The 23,963-nt window shown below is 42.8% G+C and overlaps 2 protein-coding genes and 2 long non-coding RNA genes across 5 annotated transcripts; all 4 read right to left on the bottom strand.

Annotated features, from left to right (window-relative positions):
• Positions 1 to 10,271: 10,271 nt before the first annotated feature.
• On the bottom strand, positions 10,272 to 11,004 carry LOC124683494. Its single transcript, XR_006996711.1, has 2 exons — positions 10,834 to 11,004; positions 10,272 to 10,728 (listed from the first exon to the last, which is right to left on the bottom strand). It is a non-coding gene; the product is annotated as an uncharacterized LOC124683494 (long non-coding RNA).
• Positions 11,005 to 11,136: 132 nt separating this feature from the next.
• Positions 11,137 to 12,341, bottom strand: LOC124683493. Of its 2 annotated transcripts, none has more exons than XR_006996709.1 (3): positions 12,140 to 12,341; positions 11,343 to 11,863; positions 11,137 to 11,252 (listed from the first exon to the last, which is right to left on the bottom strand). It is a non-coding gene; the product is annotated as an uncharacterized LOC124683493 (long non-coding RNA). The 2 variants fall into 2 exon arrangements; XR_006996710.1 differs by having other exon boundaries at positions 11,343 to 11,705.
• Positions 12,342 to 14,267: 1,926 nt separating this feature from the next.
• Positions 14,268 to 18,853, bottom strand: LOC124657370 (protein WEAK CHLOROPLAST MOVEMENT UNDER BLUE LIGHT 1-like). Its single transcript, XM_047195938.1, has 3 exons — positions 18,805 to 18,853; positions 16,289 to 18,095; positions 14,268 to 16,091 (listed from the first exon to the last, which is right to left on the bottom strand). Exons 2-3 carry the CDS (start codon positions 18,065 to 18,067, stop codon positions 14,268 to 14,270), a joined length of 3,603 nt encoding a protein of 1,200 aa, XP_047051894.1. The 5' UTR covers positions 18,068 to 18,095; positions 18,805 to 18,853.
• On the bottom strand, positions 18,837 to 22,581 carry LOC124692533 (pentatricopeptide repeat-containing protein At3g09040, mitochondrial-like). The gene is made up of 3 exons (XM_047225933.1): positions 19,944 to 22,581; positions 19,513 to 19,872; positions 18,837 to 18,949 (listed from the first exon to the last, which is right to left on the bottom strand). The coding sequence occupies exon 1, from the start codon at positions 22,542 to 22,544 to the stop codon at positions 20,382 to 20,384; it is 2,163 nt and encodes a 720-aa protein (XP_047081889.1). The 5' UTR covers positions 22,545 to 22,581; the 3' UTR covers positions 18,837 to 18,949; positions 19,513 to 19,872; positions 19,944 to 20,381.
• Positions 22,582 to 23,963: the final 1,382 nt, after the last annotated feature.

The following is a 23,963-nucleotide window of genomic DNA, read 5'->3' as shown; positions in this document are numbered from 1 at the left end:
ATTGAAGTTATTAGTGTACTTTAATCTATCCATGTCCATTTTTTCAAGTGTTTTTGCAAAATCGGTATAAAAGCCAAGCCTCTTATGCTTAATAAAAACTTTTCTAGCTTCTTTAGCTATATCACCAAATTCTCTAAGAAGGGTTTCTAAAACAAAAAATTCTTCTCTCTTTCTTCCATATCACCGAGTGTCAGAAACATATGTTGCATTATTGGATTAAGATTAACAAATATAGCTTCCAACATGTGTACTAAAGAGGCAGTAGCAATTTCATAATTAGGAGCAAGTTCTACCAAGGATCTATCTTCAAAATCTTCAACCATACTAACATGAGTGAAAAATTCTTCTATATTATCTCTTCCAATGATAGACCTTTCCCTACCGGTATATCTTTCAAAGTGAACTTAGGAGGAAGCATGATGAAATAAACAAAAGGTAAATAAAGTAAATGCAAGTAACTAATTTTTTTGTGTTTTTGATATAGAGAAAGCAAACAAGACAAATGAAATAAAGTAAAGCAACTAATTTTTTTGTGTTTTTGATATAAAGAAAGCAAACAAAGCAGAAATAAAAAAAAGTAAAGCAAGACAATAACAAAGTAAAGAGATTGGATGTGGGAGACTCCCCTTGCAGCGTGTCTTGATCTCCCCGGCAACGGCGCCAGAAAAAGAGCTTGATAACGCGTGAAGCACACATCCGTTGGGAACCCCAAGAGGAAGGTGTGATGCGTACAGCAGCAAGTTTTCCCTCGGTAAGAAACCAAGGTTATCGAACCAGTAGGAGATGAAGGCCACGTGAAGGTTGTTGGCGGAGGAGTGTAGTGCGGCGCAACACCGGGGATTCCGGCGCCAACGTGGAACCTGCACAACACAATCAAAATACTTTGCCCCAACTTAACAGTGAGGTTGTCAATCTCACCGGCTTGCTGTAAACAAAGGATTAAATGTATGGTGTGGAGAATGATGTTTGCTTGTAGAAAACAACAGAGAATAGAGATTGCAGTAGATTGTATTTCAGATGTAAAAGAATGGACTGGGGTCCACGGTTCACTAGTGGTGTCTCTCCCATAAGATAAATAGCATGTTGGGTGAACAAATTACAGTTGGGCAATTGACAAATAGAGATGCACATACATATCATGATGATTACTATGAGATTTAATCAGGGCATTACGACAAAGTACATAGACCGCTATCCAGCATGCATCTATTCCTAAAAAGTCCACCTTCGGGTTAGCATCCGCACCCCTTCTAGTATTAAGTTGCAAACAACAGACAATTGCATTAGGTATGGTGCGTAATGTAATCAACACAAATATCCTTAGACAAAGCATTGATGTTTTATCCCTAGTGGCAACAGCACATCCACAACCTTAGAACTTTACATCACTTGTCCCAGATTCAATGGAGGCATGAACCCACTATCGAGCATAAATACTCCCTCTTGGAGTCACAAGTATCAACTTGGCCAGAGCCTCTACTAGCAACGGAGAGCATGCAAGAACATAAACAACACATATATGATAGATTGATAATCAACTTGACATAGTATTCAATATTCATCGGATCCCAACAAACACAACATGTAGCATTACAAATAGATGATCTTGATCATGATAGGCAGCTCACAAGATCTAACATGATAGCACAATGAGGAGAAGACAACCATCTAGCTACTGCTATGGACCCATAGTCCAAGGATGAACTACTCACGCATCAATCCGGAGGCGGGCATGGTGATGTAGAGCCCTCCGGTGATGATTCCCCTCTCCGGAAGGGTGCCGGAGGCGATCTCCTGAATCCCCCGAGATGGGATTGGCGGCGGCGGTGTCTCTGGAACTTTTTCCGTATCGTGGCTCTCGGTAATAGGGTTTTCGCGACGGAGAGTTTAAGTAGGCGGAAGGGCAGAGTCGGTGGAGGCTCGAGGGGCCCACACCATAGGGCGGCGCGGGCCCCTCCTTGGCCGCGCTGCCTTGTGGTGTTGCCACCTCGTGGCCCCACTTCGTATCCCCTTCGGTCTTCTGGAAGCTCCGTGGAAAAATAAGACCCTGAGTGTTAATTTCGTCCAATTCCGAGAATATTTCATGTGTAGGATTTCTGAAACCAAAAACAGCACAAAACGAGAGCCGGCGCTTCGGCATCTCGTTAATAGGTTAGTGCCGGAAAATGCATATAAATGATATAAAGTGTGTATAAAACATGTGAGTATTGTCATAAAACTAGCATGGAACATAAGAAATTATGGATACGTTTGAGACGTATCATTCTCCAATCACTGCCACCAAGTTACAAGAACTTCGTGATGAACTACAATATGCAGAACATGAACAAGGAGTTACCTGAACTCTTCTCCATGCTAAAATCTGCTGAGATTGAGATACAGAAAGAGCACCAAGTGTTGATGGTCAACAAGACCCCCAGTTTCAAGAAACAAGGCAAACCTAAGAAGGGCAATGTCAAGAAGGGCGGCAAGAAAGCTGTCGCTCCTCCTGAGAAGCCTAAGGGTGGCCCTAAACCTGATACTGAGTGCTATTACTGCAATGGGAAGGGGCACTGGAAGCGTAATTGCCCCAAGTACTTGGCTGATCTGAAGAGCGGCCTTGTCAAGAAGAAGAAAGGTATATCTGATATACATGTTATAGATGTTTATCTTATTGGTTCTCGTACTAGTGCCTGAGTATTTGATACTGGTTCGGTTGCTCACATTTGTAACTCGAAACAGGAACTACGGAATAAACGAAGCCTATCGAGGGATGAAGTGACGATGCACGTTGGAAATGGATCCAAGGTCGATGTGATCGCTGTCGGCACGCTCCCTCTACATCTACCTTCGGGATTAGTTTTAAACCTCAATAATTGTTATTTAGTGCCTGCGTTGAGCATGAACATTATATCTGGATCTTGTTTAATGCAAGACGGTTATTCATTCAAGTCCGAGAATAATGGTTGTTCTATTTTTATGAATAATATCTTTTATGGTCATGCGCCCGAGAAGAATGGTTTATTTCTATTAAGTCTCGATAGTAGTGATACACATGTTCATAACATTGATGCTAAGCGAATTAAATTGAATGATAATTCTACTTATATGTGGCACTGTCGTCTTGGTCATATTGGAGTGAAACGCATGAAGAAACTCCATTCCGATGGACTACTTGAGTCACTTGACTTTGAGTCACTTGACATATGCGAAGCATGTCTAATGGGAAAATGACTAAGACTCCATTCTCTGGTATTATGGAGCGAGCTACAGACTTATTGGAAATCATACATACCAATGAGTGTAGCCTCGTGCGGTGGTTATCGTTATGTTCTAACCTTCACAGATGATCTGAGTAGGTATGGGTATATCTATTTCATGAAACATAAATCCGAAACTTTCCAGAAGTTTAAGGAATTCCAAAGTGAAGTAGAAAATCAACGTAACAAGAAGATCAAGTTTCTGCGTTCGATCGCGGAGGCGAATATCTGAGTTATGAGTTTGGCATGCATTTAAAGAAATGCGGAATACTTTCACAGTGGACACCGCCGGGAACACCACAGCGCAATGGTGTGTGCGAACATCGTAATCGAACTCTCTTGGATATGGTTCGTTCTATGATGTCTCTTACTGATTTGTCGTTATCGTTTTGGGGTTATGCATTAGAGACAACTGCATTCACTTTAAATAGGACACCATCTAAATCCGTTGCAACGACACCGTATGAATTATGGTTTAATAAGAAACCTAAGCTGTCGTTCCTTAAAGTTTGGGGTTGCGAAGCCTATGTAAAAAAGTTACAACCGGACAAGCTAGAACCCAAAGCGGCGAATGCGTCTTCATAGGATACCCTAAGGAAACTATAGGGTATACTTTCTATCACAAATTCAAAGGCAAAATCTTTATTGCTAAGAACGGAACCTTTCTTGAGAAAGAATTTCTTACTAAAGAAGTGACTGGAAGAAAAGTAGAACTCGACGAGGTTACTGAACCTTCTCTCGTTGATCAGAGTAGCACGGTACCGGAAGATGTTCCTATGCCGCCCGCACCGGTAACAGAGGAAGCTAATGATAATGATCATGAAACTTCGAGCGAGGTAGCTACTGAACCTCGCAGATCGACAAGGGAACGTACCACTCTGCATCGGTATGATCCTTGTCTAAATGTCATGATTGTGGACAACAATGATGAGGACCCTGCGACGTATGAAGAAGCGATGATGAGCCCGGATTCCAACAAATGGCAAGAAGCCATGAAATCCGAAATGGGATCCATGTATGATAACAAAGTGTGGACTTTGGTAGACTTACCCGATAGCCGAAAGGTCTGTCGAAAATAAATGGATCTTCAAGAGAAAAACAGATGCTGATGGTAATGTTACTGTCTATAAAGCTCGACTTGTCGCAAAGGGTTTCCGACAAATTCAAGGTGTTGACTACGATGAGACTTTCTCACCTGTAGCGAAGCTAAAATCTGTGAATATTTTGTTAGCAATAGCTGCATTTTCGATTATGAGATTTGGCAGATGGATGTCAAAATAGCGTTCCTTAATGGTGACATTGAGGAAGAGTTGTATATGGTACAACCTAAAGGTTTTGTCGATCCTAAAAATGCTGACAAGGTATGCAAACTTCAGCGTTCCATTTATGGACTGAAGCAAGCATCCAGGAGTTGGAACCGACGCTTTGATAAGGTGATCAAAGACTTCGGGTTTATACAGTACCATGGAGAGGCCTGTATTTACAAGAAAGTGAGTGGGAGCTCTGTAGCATTCCTGATATTATATGTAGATGGCATATTACTGATTGGGAATGATATAGAACTATTAAGCAGTGTAAAAGGTTATTTGAATAAGTGTTTTTTAATGAAGGACCTTGGTGAAGCAGCGTACATTTTAGGCATCAAGATTTATAGAGATAGATCAAGATGCCTAATAGGGCTTTCACAGAGTACATACTTGGACAAGATTCTAAAGAAGTTTAGAATGGATGAAAGTAAGAAAGGATTCTTACCAATGTTGCCAAGTAAGGTCTTGAGTAAGACTCAAGGTCCGGCTACGGCAGAAGAAAGAGAGAGGATGAATCAGATCCCCTATGCCTCGGCAGTAGGCTCTATCATGTATGCCATGCTCTGTACTAGACCGGATATAGCACATGCTGTTAGTTTGACTAGCAGATATCAAAGTGATCCAGGAATGGAACACTGGACAGCGGTCAAGAATATCCTGAAGTACTTGAAAAGAACTAAGGATATGTTTCTTTGTTATGGAGGTGACCAAGAGCTTGTTGTAACCAATTACACCGATGCAATTTGGAACACTAATCCTGATGACTCTAAGTCTCAGTCTGGGTACGTATTTATATTGAATGGTGCTGCAGCCTGCAGTAAGCTGGTGCAGCTCCAAGCAGTGCACGGTGGCGAAGTCTTCAACAGAATCGGAATACATAGCGGCTTCGGAGGCTTCATCGGAAGCGGTATGGATGAAGAGGTTCATTGTTGAGCTTGGTGTGGTTCCTAGTGCATTGGACCCACTAGTCATTTATTGTGACAACATGGGTGCCATCGCCAATGCACAAGAACCAAGGTCACACAAGAAGCTGAAGCATATCAAGATGCGCTTTCATTCGATTCGCGAGTACATCGAAGATGGAGAAGTAAAGATTTGCAAAGTACACACTGATCTGAATGTAGGAGATCCGTTGACTAAAGCTCTCCCTAGGGAAAAGCATGACCAGCACCAGAATGCCATGGGTGTTAGGTACCTTACAATGTAATCTAGATTATTGACTCTAGTGCAAGTGGGAGAGCTGTTGGAGATATGCCCAAGAGGCAATAATAAATTGGTTATTATATATCTTTGTGTTTATGATAAATGTTTATATACCATGCTATAATTGTATTGACCGAAACATTGATACATGTGTGTTATGTAAACAACAAGGAGTCCCTAGTAAGCCTCTTGTATAACTAGCTTGTTGATTAATAGATGATCATAGTTTCGTGATCATGAACATTGGATGTTATTAATAACAAGGTTATGTCATTATGTGAATGATGTAATGGACACACCCAATTAAGCGTAGCATAATATCACGTCATTAAGTTCATTTGCTATAAGCTTTCAATCCATAGTTACCTAGTCCTTTCGATCATGAGATCATGTAAATCACTTATGCCGGAAGGTTACTTTGATTACATCAAACGCCACTGCGTAAATGGGTGGTTATAAAGATGGGATTAGGTATCCGGAAAGTATGAGTTGAGGCATATGGATCAACAGTGGGATTTGTCCATCCCGATGACGGATAGATATACTCTAGGCCCTCTCGGTGGAATGTCGTCTTATTAGTTTGCAAATATATGAATAGTTCATAAGAGACCACATACCACGGTGCGAGTAAAGAGTACTTGTCATGAGACGAGGTTGAACGAGGTATAGAGATACCGATGATCAAACCTCGGACAAGTAAAATATCGCGTGACAAAGGGAATCGGTATCGTATGTAAATGGTTCATTCGATCACTAAGTCATCGTTGAATATGTGGGAGCCATTATGGATCTCCAGATCCCGCTATTGGTTATTGGTCGGAGAGAAGTCTCTACCATGTCCGCATAGTTCGCGAACCGTAGGGTGACACACTTAAGGTTTGATGTCGTTTGAGTAGATATGGAATATGGAATGGAGTTCGAAGTTTTGTTCGGAGTCTCGGATGGGATCGAGGAGACTGAAAACTGTCAGGAAAATGAGAAACTCCGGAGTTATAGCATTGGATTATATCCATACGTCTAGAAACCTGGTAGACCCCTTCACAAAGGGACTATCACGAAATGTGATAGAAAATGCATCGAGGGAGATGGGTATGAGACCCACACTATGAGCTGCCCACGGTGGTAACCCACTCTATGTGATCGGAGATCCCGTGAATTAGAGCTGGGAGACAAGTCGTTGGTCAGCTGAGAGGAGAGTATATATCCCTATAGCAATTTTACCACTCCGTAAGATGCAATACTCTCCTAATCAGCATGGTAGGTTGATAATTATCTTAATGTGTTCTAAGTGGCTTATTTTAGCAGAGATGTTGTCCTGCAGAACATCTTTTGAAGAACACACCTATATGAGTCTGATTGTTAAACGTCGCAATCTATGAGAGTTGGGTGCTCTCTAGAAACTCATGAAAGGCCCTGGAGTATGACGTATAAGCTCCAAACCGCGAGGAAGCCTCGCGGCAGCCTAGTATCGGTCTAGGCTTTGTATGAAGCTAGTACGCAGAAAACTTGTAGTTCAAGGCATAGTCCACTATCCAAGTTGCAATCTAGTGTAATATGAAGCTTTAAGTGGAAGTTCAACTTAACAGTCTCCACGACATACCGGTATATAAAACAATGTTCTGGAAACTTACTGATGAGATGTGCCAATGAGAGTTTGTGGGGGATTGCTGGAATTTTGGGCATTTGGCCATTGGCCCATGGCCCATCATCAAATTCTGAAACTCACATGGCCCATTCCAATAATCAGTGGCAGCACTAGTGGGGGCTAAAATTTAGTCCCACATTGCTAGTTGGGAGAGAGTTGGAGTGGTATATAAGGTGGGCTGTTCTAGTCCTAGTAAGTGAGTGAGAAGAGATAGAGCCCTCGCGCACTCCTCCTCCTCCGCCGCCCGCCTCGCCACGCCTCGTCACGACACGACGCGCCGCGGGTTACGGGAATCTCGTCGAGCCGAGCTTATCTTTTTGCTGTTTGGGAAATTAATTGTGTAATCAATTTCGAGTCATTAACGGACGCGTTACTCAGCCGTTTTGCCTTCCGGTTTTTCTGGATCGTGGCTGTGCCGACTCGGACGTGGCTGCGCCCCACGACCTTCCCGAGCCGCACTATATAAGCATGAACGCCAACCCTAGTCTGTACCAGACGCACATGCGACTACCTGTTTCCAGTTCATTGCGCCGCCGCCTTCGTCTTTCTCATCCCGTCCGTCGGCGTGCACCGACTGCCGGGACAGTAGGCCTCCGGAACCGTGCCTCTCGTGAACCTGTACGGGTGAGGGGCAATCAGGTTTTTGGGGAGCGCTCCGGCGCGACTACTGGCATCACGACGTCGTTCTCGGACGACGAGTTCCTCCACACCGACAACTTCTTCCCGGACCTCAACGACTTCTTCGACAACCTCAACATGGGCAATAACGACGCTGTTGTGAAGTATGTGATCTTGTCGTTTCTCTTTCAGTTTCTATTAGAGTTCCTTCTTCTAATTTTTGTGGTAGATGCGATCGGTTTATCTTGTTTAGATGTAATCTGTTCATCTATCTTACTAGTATGCACGATTAGTTTATTTATTGTTTTCGTAGTCATGATTTATCAATTACTTGTACGGATTATTTCATATGGATATTTGCTCATATATTCAACATAACTTAGTTGTTATGCCTATGTTATTACATGTCATTCTAAATCAATGCAAAGTTATTTGCAAAAGAAAATCAATGCAAAGTTGCATGATACTACTTTAGTGGAATGATATTATTTCTTACTTATTGTAAACACTATAAAAAGTCGTTTTTTAGGCCTGCACAATGTTGGGTACCTACCAAATTGTTAACACTTAGTTCGAAGATACATGGCACACGGCACTTAGTTGTCAAATTATGATAACTTAGTTGTTATGTTATTACATGTCATTCTAAATCAATGCAAACTGCAAAGCTGCATGATACTATTTTAGTACTCCCTTAGTACTTCCTCCGTCTCATGAAGGTTGTATGAATGTTCTTAAATTTGGATGTATCTAGATGCTATTTAGTGTCGAGATATATCCAAATTTTGACAAATCTCTGATAACCTTCATGGGACGGAAAGAGTAGAATGATAGCATTTCTTAGTTATCGTAAACACTATAAAACTCGTTTTCTGGGCCTCCACAATGTTGAGGATTTTTTTTTGGGTTAGTGTTTGGTTTGTATGACGATTAGGGATTAATAGGATAAATTGGCTGATTAATCAGACACTAAATCATTCAATCGGCTTATTGGTCAACCTACCAAGTAGCGATCAATCGGCCTCGCTGAATCAGCCGACTTTTTTTCATTGCACCAGTTGCTATTTTTCATAGTTGCCAAGATAAAAATAAAAGCGTAGCTTTCATAAAAATCGCTGGATCTCTTTAAAATATATGGCCGGCAGCGTGTACGACAGCTTCGTGGAGCTGCTCCGGACGTGTCCTGCACCAACGGACACGGCCAGGTTCGTCGGTCGACAAGGTATATTTTCAGGAGACGCCGACGATGGCAGCTGCCAGTCACCGTGTAATATGACAGGAGGCAAGCAGATACGAGTATACGACTGACTTTTCCTTAATAAAACTAGTAAACGTGCACGTGCAACGCACGTCTGAACTAACACATTATATTAAAATATATAGCTTTTGAAAATCTGAAATTGAACATGAAGTCCAAATATCACCTTTTTATATATGTTTGCACCAATTATACAATATTTTATCCAAACAGCACACTTTCCCATTGTATAGTGCTCCAAACGATTATAATATTCGGTTCAATTTCATCATATTATGAATGTCCCATATAAACTTCATCCTGACCATCAATCAAATATTGACCGCAGATTGCACTATTGAATTAGTTAAATGTTGCACTTGAACAGAAAAATATGGAAGTTTATACATAGAAAGGTGTATTGTTTAACCAATTATAAATTTCTCATACAATAATGTAAAAAATCAATTAGTACCTCTCGTCCCGCTGCTGCAAAATTTATTCCAAGATAATGTAGCCTGAAGTTTCTGTTTTTTTCACATGTACTACTATAATGAAAACAAAAGGATATAACTAAGACAACTGTTTATATAAGTCTAAAAAAATCCTTACCAGGGTTGTACATAGATTAGTGTATACATGTCATATTAAATTACAACGAGAAAGAAAAGAAAACAAAATAACATTAGGATACAACAAGTATTATGACAAGTTCACCTGCAACCCAGGACCATGTGAGCATTACAGACTGTAAGAACAACAACAGCATGCACATAATAGGTACATAGAGAAAATGTGTAAGTATGCAGTACATTCACCAATTATCCTGGCAAGTGGCAGCAAGAGAGAAGTTACGAAATTGTAGAGGCAGATCAAGCTATCTCTATGACCATTGGGTCTAGTATCTACACAACTAATATCAGCTACAGCGTGAGTTAACCTATTTCTTTGCTCAAACTTTTATGCGGCAATCTAATTATATTTTGAGTTACTATCACTTAAAACTCAGATTAGTCCATGCGTACATAAACATAATATATCAAATAGATTGACTTAATCAAGTACAGACATGGCTCACTTCGGAATTCGGATACAAGATGTAGCTTATTGCCTTCTTTTAATTAAATTACTTCTTCTCTGTTTTACAATCTTTCTTGGTCAGGATTTTTAGACCGATACTCTGTAGGTTCTCTTCCCCGACACTGCGGATCAATTCTTACTAACGCTTACCAGCTTATTATGTAGTTGTGCATGAGATATCTAGCAGATAACCCCTATGCCATCATTGCCTTGAGCTTAACATCAGAAAGTCATGTTGACGTTGACATACTATTACTTCACCTGTGCAAAGAGCTCCGTGTTCAGATACCTCTCTACACCACTTGAAACCATTGTCAGTCATCTTGCCCTTGTCCTTTATTTAGGCAGCAGGAGAGACTCCTACTGCATCTTGCTCTTGTTCGTCTCTCTTGATGCAAGCTAACATGAAGTACACAAATCAGAGGTAACACGATAACCAGATTTATATAACCTTCACTGCACTATTTGAAAATGAACAAAAACTAAATCTCTTGTAAAAGAGACCTTGCCTTTAAGTAGGCACATCTGCATTTGCCCCTGAAGATATGCCGACAAGCAATCCTACTTCAGATGTCCATAACTTCTTGAGAAGTATTTTTTATCTATTTGCGACCTGTACAATATTTCTGGGACAAAATCTGGCCCTATTCCTAGTATGTTCTGAAAGGTTGGCTCGATACCTACAAATCATAGGCAAGCAAGATATTACTCATTTACAACCCAAGAGAAGAAGCAAGGTTACTGATGAGTTATCATGCATGCTTAGTATCATTTATTCAATATGTTCTGTTTTTGAACTTGCCGAATATGTTCAATATGATTGATTGTTAGGCATGTAAATGCGCCACACTCATCAGATTGCAATGTAGATGCGATCGGTTCATAGAGGGAAACATTACTGCAGCCCACAATATACTCACCACCTGAACAAAGCAAACATCGGTATAGATTAGCATATAGAGGAATATATATGTAAAGTAAAAAAAAAAACATGGTGCCACATATTATCATACCCGCTAAATGGTTGAGTGATGGTGAAGTAATTTGAGATGCATAGTTTTGTCGAACAACTGGAGCCACATCTACAAATTCATTGCAGCTTAAAATTAGTATTTCATACATATATTTGTATTTAGAAAGCATGGCACCCATATGATGCGAGTTGAGAACACATGACCTCCTGCAGGTGTTCTGTATTGCAGCTGGGTGACTCCCGGTTGTCTAGTAGCTGGTGTATGACATACTATGTTATTGGCAATTGTAGTAGTCGTTGCCTGTTTTTTAAACTCTCGTTCTTGGCGTCTGCGTTTTGAAATCTCCTCTTTATTTTTTTGCATAACATTCTCGCTTCCTCTGCCTCTAGGCATCTTCCGGATCTGCATATTCATATATGGCACATCTTACTTCATATTCACATGATAAAAAGCGAGTTGAGCGTAGCGACTGCCTTCATCCAATACGTTTTTTTTTTTCTTCCATTGGTTATGTCTTGAAACAGAGAGTGCTTGGAGGATGATATGTCCCGAAAAAGTTACTGTTGATGACATCAATTAATACTTCAGCAAGAATGTGCACATGTAACCAGAATTAAAAAAAACTCAGAGATGAGATGGATTGGAAGCAAAGTAATTTGAGGGCACATGGAGATCAAGCTTGTTCTGTTACAAATGAAACTGGTGCATAATGATGGAATAATAACAAAACAGATTTGTTGATACATAACAACTGGAGAATGGGATCTTGTTTTATTTCTTCCAATTGGCTAGCACCTGCTCATAAATCAGAAAATCCAAGGGCATGCTGATAGTACCTTTAAGCATTATCTTCTACTTATATCAAAGCCACCTCTCTACAGAACCCTTCTTCAGAAAACCACCCTTTTTGCAAGAACACCTTCCTACCTGAGTTGTTGTTTGCATTCTCAAGTCAGCACATGCTTGTTCATGTTGTATCATAACATGGAGTCGACATTTGTAAATCCACAAAATTGACAATTCTTCAATCGTTGTGTATTATAACCTACATAATTATTGCAAGATAACTACAATTAGCATAGAAGTTAATAAAATTGAAGATTAATAGCACCTTGTATGGGTTACCGAATTAGCATAGCAGTTAATGAAGTTAAAGATTAATAATCTTGTCGGGGATGTTTGAGTCATCTGACAATATTGATGTGCAAAACATTTTACAGCAGAGCTAATACATGACTGCAGTAGAGCTAACGCCAAGCAGCACACAGCGTTGAAGAAGCCTATCAATCCACACAAACAAAAGGGCTTAGTCTGATCCTCTAAAATAATTGCATGCTCAAGTCCATATATGCATCTATTTCAGTCTATTTTTATTAGTAGTACAACGAAATTACTAAACCAATGTAGTTCAGATGCCGCAGCAAAACAGCTCATGCTAAGACTAACCCAATTATTGGTGAAAAACATTGTTAGGACTTAGGAGTACCTCTTAGTTAACAATGTTCCTCAAGAAATTAGTTCAAATATTGCACAACTGAAAGGTAGCTGTTTACCTAATACAATATGATGATATACAAGTCTGAAGGAGGGCGTCATCATCATCAAAACTAAAACAGATGACCTTAAATGATGTCCCAGATTAGCAAATTTAATGAAAGACTGAATAATGAAAATACATTAAGAGGCCACCACTCTTAGATACATCTGTCATCTTACTGATCTGAGATCGATGTCAATCATTTTGTAGAAACATTTTTTTTACTGCACAAGTGTATCGGATGCTCACTTTGTATAAACAATAGTACATCAGAAGTTGAAGGCGAGCACTACCTAAAAAAAGGGAATCGGCCATCGGCGACGGCAGGTGCAAGCGAGGGCAACGAATTGCAGTTGCCGCGGCGCCACGGCCTGCGTCGGGGGTGCTGCTGCGATGGCCTGCAGTTTTCGGCCGATGGCTTGCGCGTGGGGTGCTGCTGCGATAGCATGCAGTTTTGCGGCGCGACGGCCTGCGCGGGCGGCTGCTGCGACGACATGGAGTTGCGGCGCGACGGCCTTCGTTGGGGGCGGGGGCTGCGTGCGACAGCCTGAGTGGGCGCCGGCGCGCGATAGCCCGCGTGGAGGGCGCCGGCGTGCGCGGCGGCATGCTCGGGGGAGGTGCGGTGCAGCCGTGCAGGTGCCGGGGAAAGGAATGGCCTATGTGTAGCGGTTCTTTCATTTGATGATTAGCGGTTAGTTGGATTAGACGTGGGAGATGCGGACGTCTAACAATGTTTTAGCGCTAATCTGAGTCGTTGGTTTTAGCGATTAGATGGTCAAGATTCTCTGGATCTGCCGCTCTGGCTCTTTTAATAGTAGTAGAGATATGACAGGAGGCGTCGTGTGTTGGTGGAGAGGGTGTTTTATTCCGAGGATTGCCGGGTGCGTCCCACGGCCACGGTTGACGCCGCCACGATCCATCTGCAGTGTTTTACTACTTTCGTCTAGGCCCTCTATAGGGTATCTGATCAAGGTGCTGGGCCTGCCTGCCACAGGATGATTTTTCCTGTGCCTTCTCCAGGTACCTCGGTATGTAATAAGCTGAATTTTCAGTCTAGGCAGCGAAGCCCATGAATGAAATTCATAAGTAGCAGCATACAAGACCACTGAAGCTCTGTGCATTGAGAAATGCAGGATAATAACTACAGGATTTGGGGCATTTTTCAGATGCATTCAGACCACTGAAATTCTCAGCATTCAAGTTACAAGCAAACACAGAATTCGGCACATTACAAATTTACAATCCTGCTTTCTGAACTTTTCCGTAGAATCATTTCCGTTGAGACTTTACAGCAAATGATCGGAAAGTTCTGCAGACCGCAGCACGCCAGTCGGAGTAAATACTAGTACACACTTAGCCTACTGCAAAATGCACACCAATCCTCACAGTTCTAACAGGTGACCAAGAAGATAATACTGTACAATACATTATTCCGCCGCTTTAAGCCTCCTCCTGGCCAGGAACATCATCATGCGGCGTAGGAACGGAGGCTTCTTTGTTCGGCTAGTCTTCCCGTGCAAAGCAGGACTGTTACTGGCAGACGGATCGGATACCGGATGAACCAGGGCACAGCTATCTTCTTTGCATGTGCCCCTGGTATCCCCGTCGCGTTCAAAGATGACCACAGCCGTGTTTGAAGGTTTAGTTTCAGATCTCGAAGCTTCGCCTGCCTTACGACGCTGAGCGTGCTCCTCCCTCCATGTCCTCAGTTCTTGTTCCATGGCCAGCTTGCCTTTGGCGGCAGTATCAGCCCGCTTTGTGGCAGCGAGCAGTGATTGCTTCCGTTCTTCCAGAACCTTGTAGGCTTCGCCGAGTCTTGATAAGACGAGAGACTCAGACTCCTTGGCCATCTTAACCTGTGCGGTCGCACAGGATGTCTTCTCGTGCGCGCGCTCTTCTGCCTGATGGGCCTTCTCGACAAGAGTTGCGTGCTCATGAAAGTCTAGTGTGATCGTTCGAGGAGAGCCTTGTTCAGCGATGTTTGCTGCAAGCTCGCTCTCCTCCAACTCTCTGAGAGCCTCAAGCGACACCCTCTCAGACTCTTTCGCTGCTTCCATCTCTTTCAGAGCTGATTGGAGCCTGAATTCCATGGTACTCAGGCCAGCTCTCACTTGATCCATTTCCTCCTTGTTCATTCTTAGCATCTCATGTGCTTTCATAGCAACAGATTTCGCCTCATCAGCCTCCTGGGCTGCAGCTTGCAGAATCCTGGGAAACTCGCCCGTTCTATCGCGGGATTCCTTTTCCTTGGCCTGAACCGCTTCCAGTTCCTGTTGTGCCAGCTTAATCTCCGCCTCGAGAGAGCTGATGGTAGTTGATGCCGTTGCTTCAAGCTGCTGCATGGCGACAAGTGCTTCTTTCTCTTTTCTTAACTCTGACTGAAGCGATGCAGCAGCAATTTTCAGGGTGCAGACTTCATCTCTCGCCTTATCAATGCTCTTCATGTGCTCCTCGAGCTCATTTCTTGATAAAATGGTTTCTTCTTGCATGGTCTCATGATTTCTGGTTCCTTTTGCTTGTGCTTCTTCAATTAGCTTCGCCTCCACATATACAGTTAGCTCTTCGTTGCACTTGACCAGCAAGTTGGAATATGTCTCAAGCTCTGATTTCAGGTCCTCAACAGAAGAAAGCTTCTTGTTGAGTTGACTCAGCTCCTCTTCTGCTTGACTTATATCTTTTTCCCATTTAAGACGTTCCTCGTCTAGAGATAAGGACATACACACCTTCTGTTCTTCAGCATCATGGCACGTAGCACGAGCCAAATCCAGTACTTCCTTCAGTTTGTTGAGCTCTACAGTGAGCTCCTCTGCTTGCCTCTCAGTCTCTATGGACACTGTGATGGCTGCCCGAGATATTTTGGTGGAAATGTCATGTTCGATCAGTAAAGAATCATAATCCTCCTGAACCCTTTTTAACTCATCATTAACCAAATTCAGTTTGGACACCAGTACTTTGTGACGTTCTTGGATATTTTTCAAAATCTCCTTGCCTGCAAGACTATCATCACTGCTAACTCCCCCTTCCTCCATCTCTGGTACAATAAATTGAAAGAAATCTAGATCCTCCTTGGCATCTGCCTCTTCATGTTGTGCCCTCTCCAGATCACGTTTCAGAACTTCGCTAAGCTTATTTGTTCTCTCAATCTCATTGAACACAGACAGCTTTGCAGCCTCTGCGGCCTCTGCTTGCTCTTTGCACTTTGAAATTTCGTTCTTCAGCATACCAACCTCGAGTTTGACATGGTCATTCTCCTGGATATACCAAGATTATTAATCACACATAGAGAAATTAAGTTCATCTTATGTCCGCAAGTGTAAGTGGTAAAGTAACGCTCAACAAATCTACTAAAATAAGAATGTTACTGATGCAAATGAAAGATAATTTATTAAGGTTGTAGCTGGCAGAATTAATGTAACAAACAAGAGAGGCTATGCTGCGAGTTAGTTACCTGCACCGGTAGTGCTCTACGTTTTTTCCAGTTCATGCTACCACCAAATTTTGAGGCAGCCATCTTCACTGACTCAATGGGGTTCGTTGTATCGACAAAGGTTTCAGCCCTGTTCAATCTCCTCACAGGTGCAGGAACTTTCTGTCGAGTGTCTCGTAGGCTCATTTGGCGCTCAGACCATCTAGGCATTACCCGCGGTTTGTCTTCTTTCACCTTTGTTAAAATAGCAGGTGCCGCCTCACAAGTAGTCTTCTCAGAATCAGAACAGGAAGCACCATTTTGAACCTTACGCAAGGGTGCACACTGGACGTCTTCTCTTGAGCTAACTGAAGTCTGCGACGTTGCATGTGTGTTTTCTCCTGAAGATTGCATTGCCATGAAGTCATTTATGGCTTCCTTTGATTCATCAACTTCATTAGAAGCAGATGGAAAACTATGAGAATCTTCTTTTACTGAGGGCAACCCACTGTAATCTACTTCCAATGAACCAGTTATGAAAGCACCAATGGGAGCTTTTTGTTCAACCAAAATTTCTTGCAGAATACTCTTGTTGTCATTGATGGCTTCCTTTGATTCATCAACTTCATTAGAGGCAGATGAAAAACTACGAGAATCTTCTTTTATTGAGGGTAACCCACTGTCATCTACTTCCGATGAACCAGTTATGTAAGCACCAATGGGAGCTGTTTGTACAACAAAAATTTCTTGCAGATTTCTCTTGTTGTCATTGCTGGATTCTTTTGGCTCACGAAATTCACTAGAGGCAGATGGAAAACTATGAAAATCTTCTTTTATTGATGGCAGCCCACTGCTATCTACTTCCGATGAACCAGTCAAGGAACCACCAATGGGAGCTTTTTGCTCAACCAAAATTTCTTGAAGATTGCTCTCGTTGTCATTGATGGATTCCTTTGATTCACCAACTTCAATAGAGGCAGATGGAAAACTATGAGAATCTTCCTTCATTGATGGCAACCCACTGTTACCAACTTCTGATGAACCAGTTATGGAGCCACCAATGGGTGCTTTTTGTTCAACCAAAATTTCTTGCAGATTGCTTTTGTTGTCATTGATGGCTTCCTTTGATTCATCAACTTCATCAGAAGCAGATGGAAAACTATGAGAATCTTCTTTTATTAATGGCAACCCACTGTTATCTACTTCCGGTGAACCAGTCATGAAAGCACCAACCAGAGCTTTTTGTTTAACCGAAATTTCTTGCAGACTGCTCTTGTTGTCATTGATGGTTTCTTTTGATTCATCAACTTCATGATAGGCAGATGGAAAACTGCGAGATTCTTCTTCTATTGATGGCAACCCACTGTTATCTACTTCCGATGAACCAGTTGTGGAACCACCAGTGGGCGCTTTTTGTTTAAGCAAAAATTCTTGCAGATTGCTCTTGTTGTCACTGATGGCTTCCTTTGATTCATTAACTTCATTAGTGGCAGATGGAAAACTACGAGAATCTTCTTTTATTGATGGCAACCGACTGTTATCTACTTCTGATGAACCAGTTACGGAACCGCCAATGGGAGCTTTTTGTTCAACCAAAATTTCTTGCAGATTGCTCTTGCTGTCTATCAATGTCAAGCTTGCAGGAAGTTCTTGGTGCACTGGTGTCTTAGAAGTGACACGTACTGTTTTCTCAAGAAAATTGCTGTCATTTTCATTAGTGCCTTCAGTTATCTTAGTCAACACAGAATTTCCCACAGATGTTGGTGAAGACAAAGATGAAACTTGAGACGAGTCACCCCCTTCAAGATTCTTCTCTACCATTCTTCCAGTCACAGTTTAATTATATTAACTGTGGAAGAAAACATTCAAGAAGGAATTAGACTGGAACAGCAAATACCAAAGCTCGAGTAATGGTCTACTTGCCAAATAAAATAATAAATGCATGCCCACCCACAGCCTACAGTAAACTCAGCATCAGCAAGGTCAGTCGATCCTGAAATGTCAGATTGTTGATTGAATCAATACTGTTTTCATCGAAAGAGGGGCCCTCTCATATATGACTTTCTCATCCAAGAACATACAATGATCAGAAGTTGATATGATTTTAACCATGGTAATTCAATGGTAATAAGAGCAAACCAAATATTTTTTCAATCAATTAATCTGATAAGCCACAAACATTGACCTGAACGTTTGTCACCCCAAAGCTCATTCTAACTATTTTGGCTAAATCTTCATGGACATAACAAAATCTGCCGCCTGGAAAAGCAAACAAGTTGCAAGACCTTCTAGATTTTGGTTTACTTTCTGATCCACATAAAAGCAATGTTGTTTTATCTATGTCAAGAAGTGAGGTCTTCATATGTAAGTGGATTCTGTAGTTAAACGCAAATTCAGCTTCAAGAAAAACTCAGGAACTCATGAAACTAAAACAAAAGATACAAATCTGAAACGAAAACGTGATTATAACAGAACGACAGATAGGACAGGGTCTGAAGTCATGTACATGATCATAAGTAAATAAACTCTAAAGTAAAAAAGCAAAAACTGAAACTTACTGAATAAATTGAGACTCTCGTGTCTGTATTATCTTCAAAACAAAGGGAGGAGACTAGAGCTAGGGGAGAGAGGGGCAGTTTTCGCAGATATTAGAGAGAAGAGAGTGGAGGAAGGATTGAAAGAGTTGAAGCTGTGCATAGCCACCTGGAAGCAGAGAATAGGAACAATTTGTTAATAATCATATGTGGAGAAGACTTGGACTTATTCCCCTAATGCAATATTTGTTTCGATTTCTTTCTGTAGTTTTTGTATATTATTTTTACTTCTTTATATCGAAGCTACTGGCACAAGCTGGATGATTAATGAAATTGTGTGACAGCATGAGGTAGGAACACCTGTACTGGAAATATTCATTTAGAACCTAGTGATAGGTGGAAATGGTAGAAAAGCCTTGCACTTCAACCTTTGAATTCCTCCTACTGTAATTTGGTTGGCATAGTTGAATCATACTTCACACAGCAGATTTGGCTAAAGTAAGAAAATATGCAAAAGAAAGCATCTTGCCATCTTTATTGTAAGCCACTATTTCTTAACTGGTTGGATCTGTTTTCCTTCATTAGCAAAAGTCAACCAGGAAGCAAATACAGAAACAGTTACCACCAATCGTATATTTCCAGTGGGAACAGACAATGTCAATCACTGTGTCTTGATTTCTATCGTAACAGTTTACTATATGTGTACCTAGTCAATATAAACATGGAAGTTACCATATGCACAGGTATGTCAAGCATCCTGTGAGTGGTTATTAGAGAACAATCTTTACTGCGTATAAATGTGGTGGACCGTCTGGAAGTCAACTCTGCCTGGTAAAAAAAGTCAATTCTGGACGTTCTTATGATTCTACCCCAACTCTTTCAGTGTCCGCGATGACCCAAATGTTCTTTCTTTCTTTGGAAGCAAAAAACGGATAATATAACTGACTCAAGGAACATTAGCCCTTTCTTAATAGATCAGTGCCACAAAATATTTAGTGCAAGGCTTCTTTCATCACATTAAAAGTGAGACACCTTTTCAGGAAGAAAAATGTACATTCCCTGTTTGGTAAAGTGAAGTCTTCACATGGGCATCTGCACCACAAAAACAACTTCTAAGTCGATATATAACTGTAAGAGTAACAAGAAAGTGCAAAGGCACCTACCCTTATACATAGTATAAAATCTGTAATTGGTTGCTCAATTCTCAGGAGATCTTTGTTGTAATCATCTGATACTCGAATTTGTTGGAATACAGATTTCATTGAGATTCTGTTGACCTAGCTTGTCCATAATCTTCTCCAAATCAGACCAAGAAATTCTTTAAGATATCAGCATAACAGCAATGCAACAGCTGTGGAGTGCTTACCATTTCAATGAACACAATCTTCCTTCAAGAATATAATGCACTAAGACGGAAATATTTCAAGCTTTGTGCAATAACTAGCTACTCCAAAAGATTTATCAATGGAAGAATGAATTTGAACATTTTCTTATGTTACAAAAATGATCCCTCCCATTAAACAAGCATCAACTTAGACTTGAGGAGGGTTTTAGCACATTTCCCAAAATTGTAATGCCCAGTGTTTGACCAAATATCAGGGTTACTCAATGGAGCTGATTCCAACATCTTTTCTCAGTCCTTTTGCTTCCATATTTAACCGTAGCCACTCATAGTCATTCCATTTACCAGCTGAAGCATAGATGTTAGAAAGCATGACATAAGATCGTGATTTACTGTGGCAAGAATCAATGAGCAGTTTCCCCACGGCCTCACCAACTTTAGAATTTCCATGGAATCTACAGGCTCCAAGCAATGACTCGAGCAAACTTTCTGATGGCCTAAACGGCATTGACCTAACAATATCATAGGCTTCATCCAGGTGGCCAGTCCGACCCAGTAGATCCACCATGCATGCATAATGTTCCATCCTTGGTGTGATGCAGTAGTCTATCTGTAGTGATTTGAACAATGCTCTTGCTTGATCTACAAGGCCACTATGACTACAAGCTGACAAGATACTAACAAAAGTTATGTCATCTGGCTCTACTCCTGAGCCTATCATCATCGATAAAATTTCAAGGGCAGACTTGCCATCCCCATGTAAAGTGTATGAGTTGATCATTGAGCTCCAAGTGACGGAGTCTTTTGCCACTGAGCTATCAAAGAGCTCTCTTGCAAATGATATGCTTCCGCACCTTGAATGCGTGTCAATGAGAGCATTGACGACCGTAAGGGTTCCACCAAATCCGCTCTGTAGTATGAGAGCTGTAACACATCCTGCCAAATCTGCATTTCCAATCTGCGAACATGCTGATAGGAGTGCCAACATAGTTACTGCATCAGGTTTTACATTAAGGAAGCGCATCTGCCTGAAGAAATCAAATGCATTATCAGCCAGCCTGCACTGAACAAAGGCCGATAAGATGCAATTCCATACTATGATGTTCTTTTCACCAACCGAATTAAAAAGTTTGCAACTGTAATCTACATTGCTGAACCTACTATACATACAAATGGCTGACGTGATGATAGATGTTTCCAACCCAAAAAAATTCCGAATTGCATAGCTGTGAACAGACTTTCCTTGGGACTGGCTCTGACAAGCAGGCAATAAATTCAGTAATGTAATATGATTTGGCTCCTGTTCATTCTTGACCATTTGGTGAAACAAAGGCACTATCTCTTCAGATAGGTTGTTTTTACGGTATCCAGTCATCAGGACATTGTAGGAGATTGTGTTCCTAGAAGACAAGCTGTCAAAGAGTTGCTGACATGCCTCAACAGAACCACAGTTGCTGTACATGGTAATAAGGGTATTTGCAAGAGAAACGTCCGCATTGCATCCGCTTTTAACTGCCAACGAATGAAGTGATTCTCCAATTGCGGCGTCCTCAACCACAGAAATACCGCTGATAAGGCCAATCAGGGTTACTACATCGAATTGCAGGCCTGATTGGCGCATCTGGCGGAACAGTCTTACAGAAGCCTCGGTCTCTCCAATTTCAGCATAACCAGATATTATCGTGTTCCAAGATATTAACATGCGTACTTCCATTTTCTGAAATAACTTACATGAACTTGAGAGCTCTCCACAGTCAGCGTACATAGCAAGGAGTGCATTCATCACGCCCTGGTTCAGTTCAAATCTGTTTCTAACAGCATATGCATGGATAGACTTGGCCATACGTAAATCTTTTATGTGCCTGCATACGGAGATCACCTTAACGACAGTTGTCGCATCGGGTGCAACACCTTCAGTTTGCATCCTGCAGAATGTATCAAGAGCCATGCCCCATTTGCCGTTCACAAGGTACCCAGAAATCATGGAGTTCCACAAGAGACCGCTCTTTTCGGTACAAGTGCAGAAAAGTTGCACAGCTGAATCTAGTTCGCCAAGTTTAGAATACATTGAAACAAGAGCACTGACAACAGAAAGCTGCTCTGCGAGGCCGAACTTGATAACCATGCCATGCACAGAGTCACCGAGGTTTACCCCCAAAAAATCACTGCAAGTTGGAAGCACAGATACCACTGTAACCAAATTAGGCCCAAGCCCTGCGCGGCGCATCAACCTGAAGACCTCAAACGATTCCTCCCACTTGTCATGCTGCATGTACGCTGAGATCATGGAGTTGTAAGATGCCAGATCCTTTCCGGGCTGCAGATCAAAGAGCAACCTAGACGAGGAAAGGTTTTCGAACGCGGCATACATTGAGATGAAGGATGGTCCGAGGGACTCATCGGCGAGCGCCCCGCATTTCATGGCAAGCGCGTGCAGCGAATCCCCGGCTTCCGAATCTCCGACGGCACTGCACACGCCGACGAGAGCAACCAAGGTGCTCGCGTTCGCCCGGATACCGTCCCGCTGCATTTGTTGCGTAGCCTCGACAGCTTCTGGGAAGCAGCCGTTGAGAGAGTACCCCGAGATCATGGCGTTCCAGGAAACCGAGTCTCTGTGAGCCATGCTGTCGAACACCGTCCTGGACGCGCCAATCCGCCCGGCCTTGGCGTACATGTCGAGGAGGGCGGTCTGCACGCCGACGTTGCCGCCGTGGCCGGCGCGCAGGACTCTGCCGTGCACCTCCCGCCCCAGCCGAAGGCAGCCGACGGCCGTGCACGCCTTGACGACCGGCGGGAACGTGAAGTTGTCGGAGCCGCAGAGGGCGCGCGCGCTCCGGTAGAGGTCGAGCAGCTCCCGGTGGAACCCGTGGGCCGAGAAGCAGCGGACGGCGAGGTTCAGCGCGTACACGGTGGGGCGGGCGCGGTGGGCTCCGGCGAACAGCGACGCCGCGGAGCCCGGGATGGCGAAGGAGAGGTAGCGTTCGACGAGGGCCGTGACGGCGGAGGTGTCCCGGGAGACCGCGCCCGCGACGGCCAGCAGCGCGTGCAGCCTGCGGAGGCATTTGGGCGAACGGGTGGCGCGCAGGAGGTCGGTGAGCTCGTTGGGGTGGCGGAGCGAGCTTGACGGCGGGGTTGAGGAGGAGGAGGCGAAGGATTTGGTGAGGGTTTGGTTGGATTTGGAGAGGTGGTTTTGGAGTTTGAAGGATTTGGGGAGGGTTTTGTAGCGCGAGTTCATGCTCTGGACGGAGGGAGCAACTCATATGAATCTGATGACAGTTTTTGGTTGTTTGGATGCTCACGAGGATCCGAGTATCGCTGTCGGCGGAGCTCGGTACCGCACGAGCGATTCCTACCGTGGAGTGGAGTCACTCGGGGCTGAGTCGAGTAGCACTACGGCCCAAAGGCCCAGCTCGGTGAGATTTTTTTTGTCGACGATGTACGCCCGCAGCCATACTCTTTTTTTTTTAGTGATCCGTAGCCATTACATTACTCATATTCATATAGACGTAACAATACAAAGTTGGTAGTATATAAGCAACGTAACAAAAGAAGGATACAAACGATTATATTGATGCAAACTGCCATCGCCGCAACTACCAAACACACACGTCATTCACCGTCGCCGGAGAAGAAGAGCACAACAGTTGGTCCATATTTTAGCACTGCCTAGCCATAAGGCACTAACGAGCCGTGATAAGCACCAGCCCCGTAAAAATGGATCTAGCCGGATAAAAAACATCGGCCGGAGAAACCCTCCAATGCCGGATCAGTGGCCAGCGCCACCCGTGCACCTGAGATGGTTGCCTGCAAAACGAGCGAGTGCGTTTTTTTTTTGCCGGAC

Source organism: Lolium rigidum, chromosome 1, assembly GCF_022539505.1.
Source record: "Lolium rigidum isolate FL_2022 chromosome 1, APGP_CSIRO_Lrig_0.1, whole genome shotgun sequence".
Lineage (NCBI taxonomy): Eukaryota > Viridiplantae > Streptophyta > Magnoliopsida > Poales > Poaceae > Lolium > Lolium rigidum.
The sequence above is the reverse complement of the archived record's forward strand: the minus strand, read 5'-3'. Positions and strand labels throughout refer to the sequence as shown.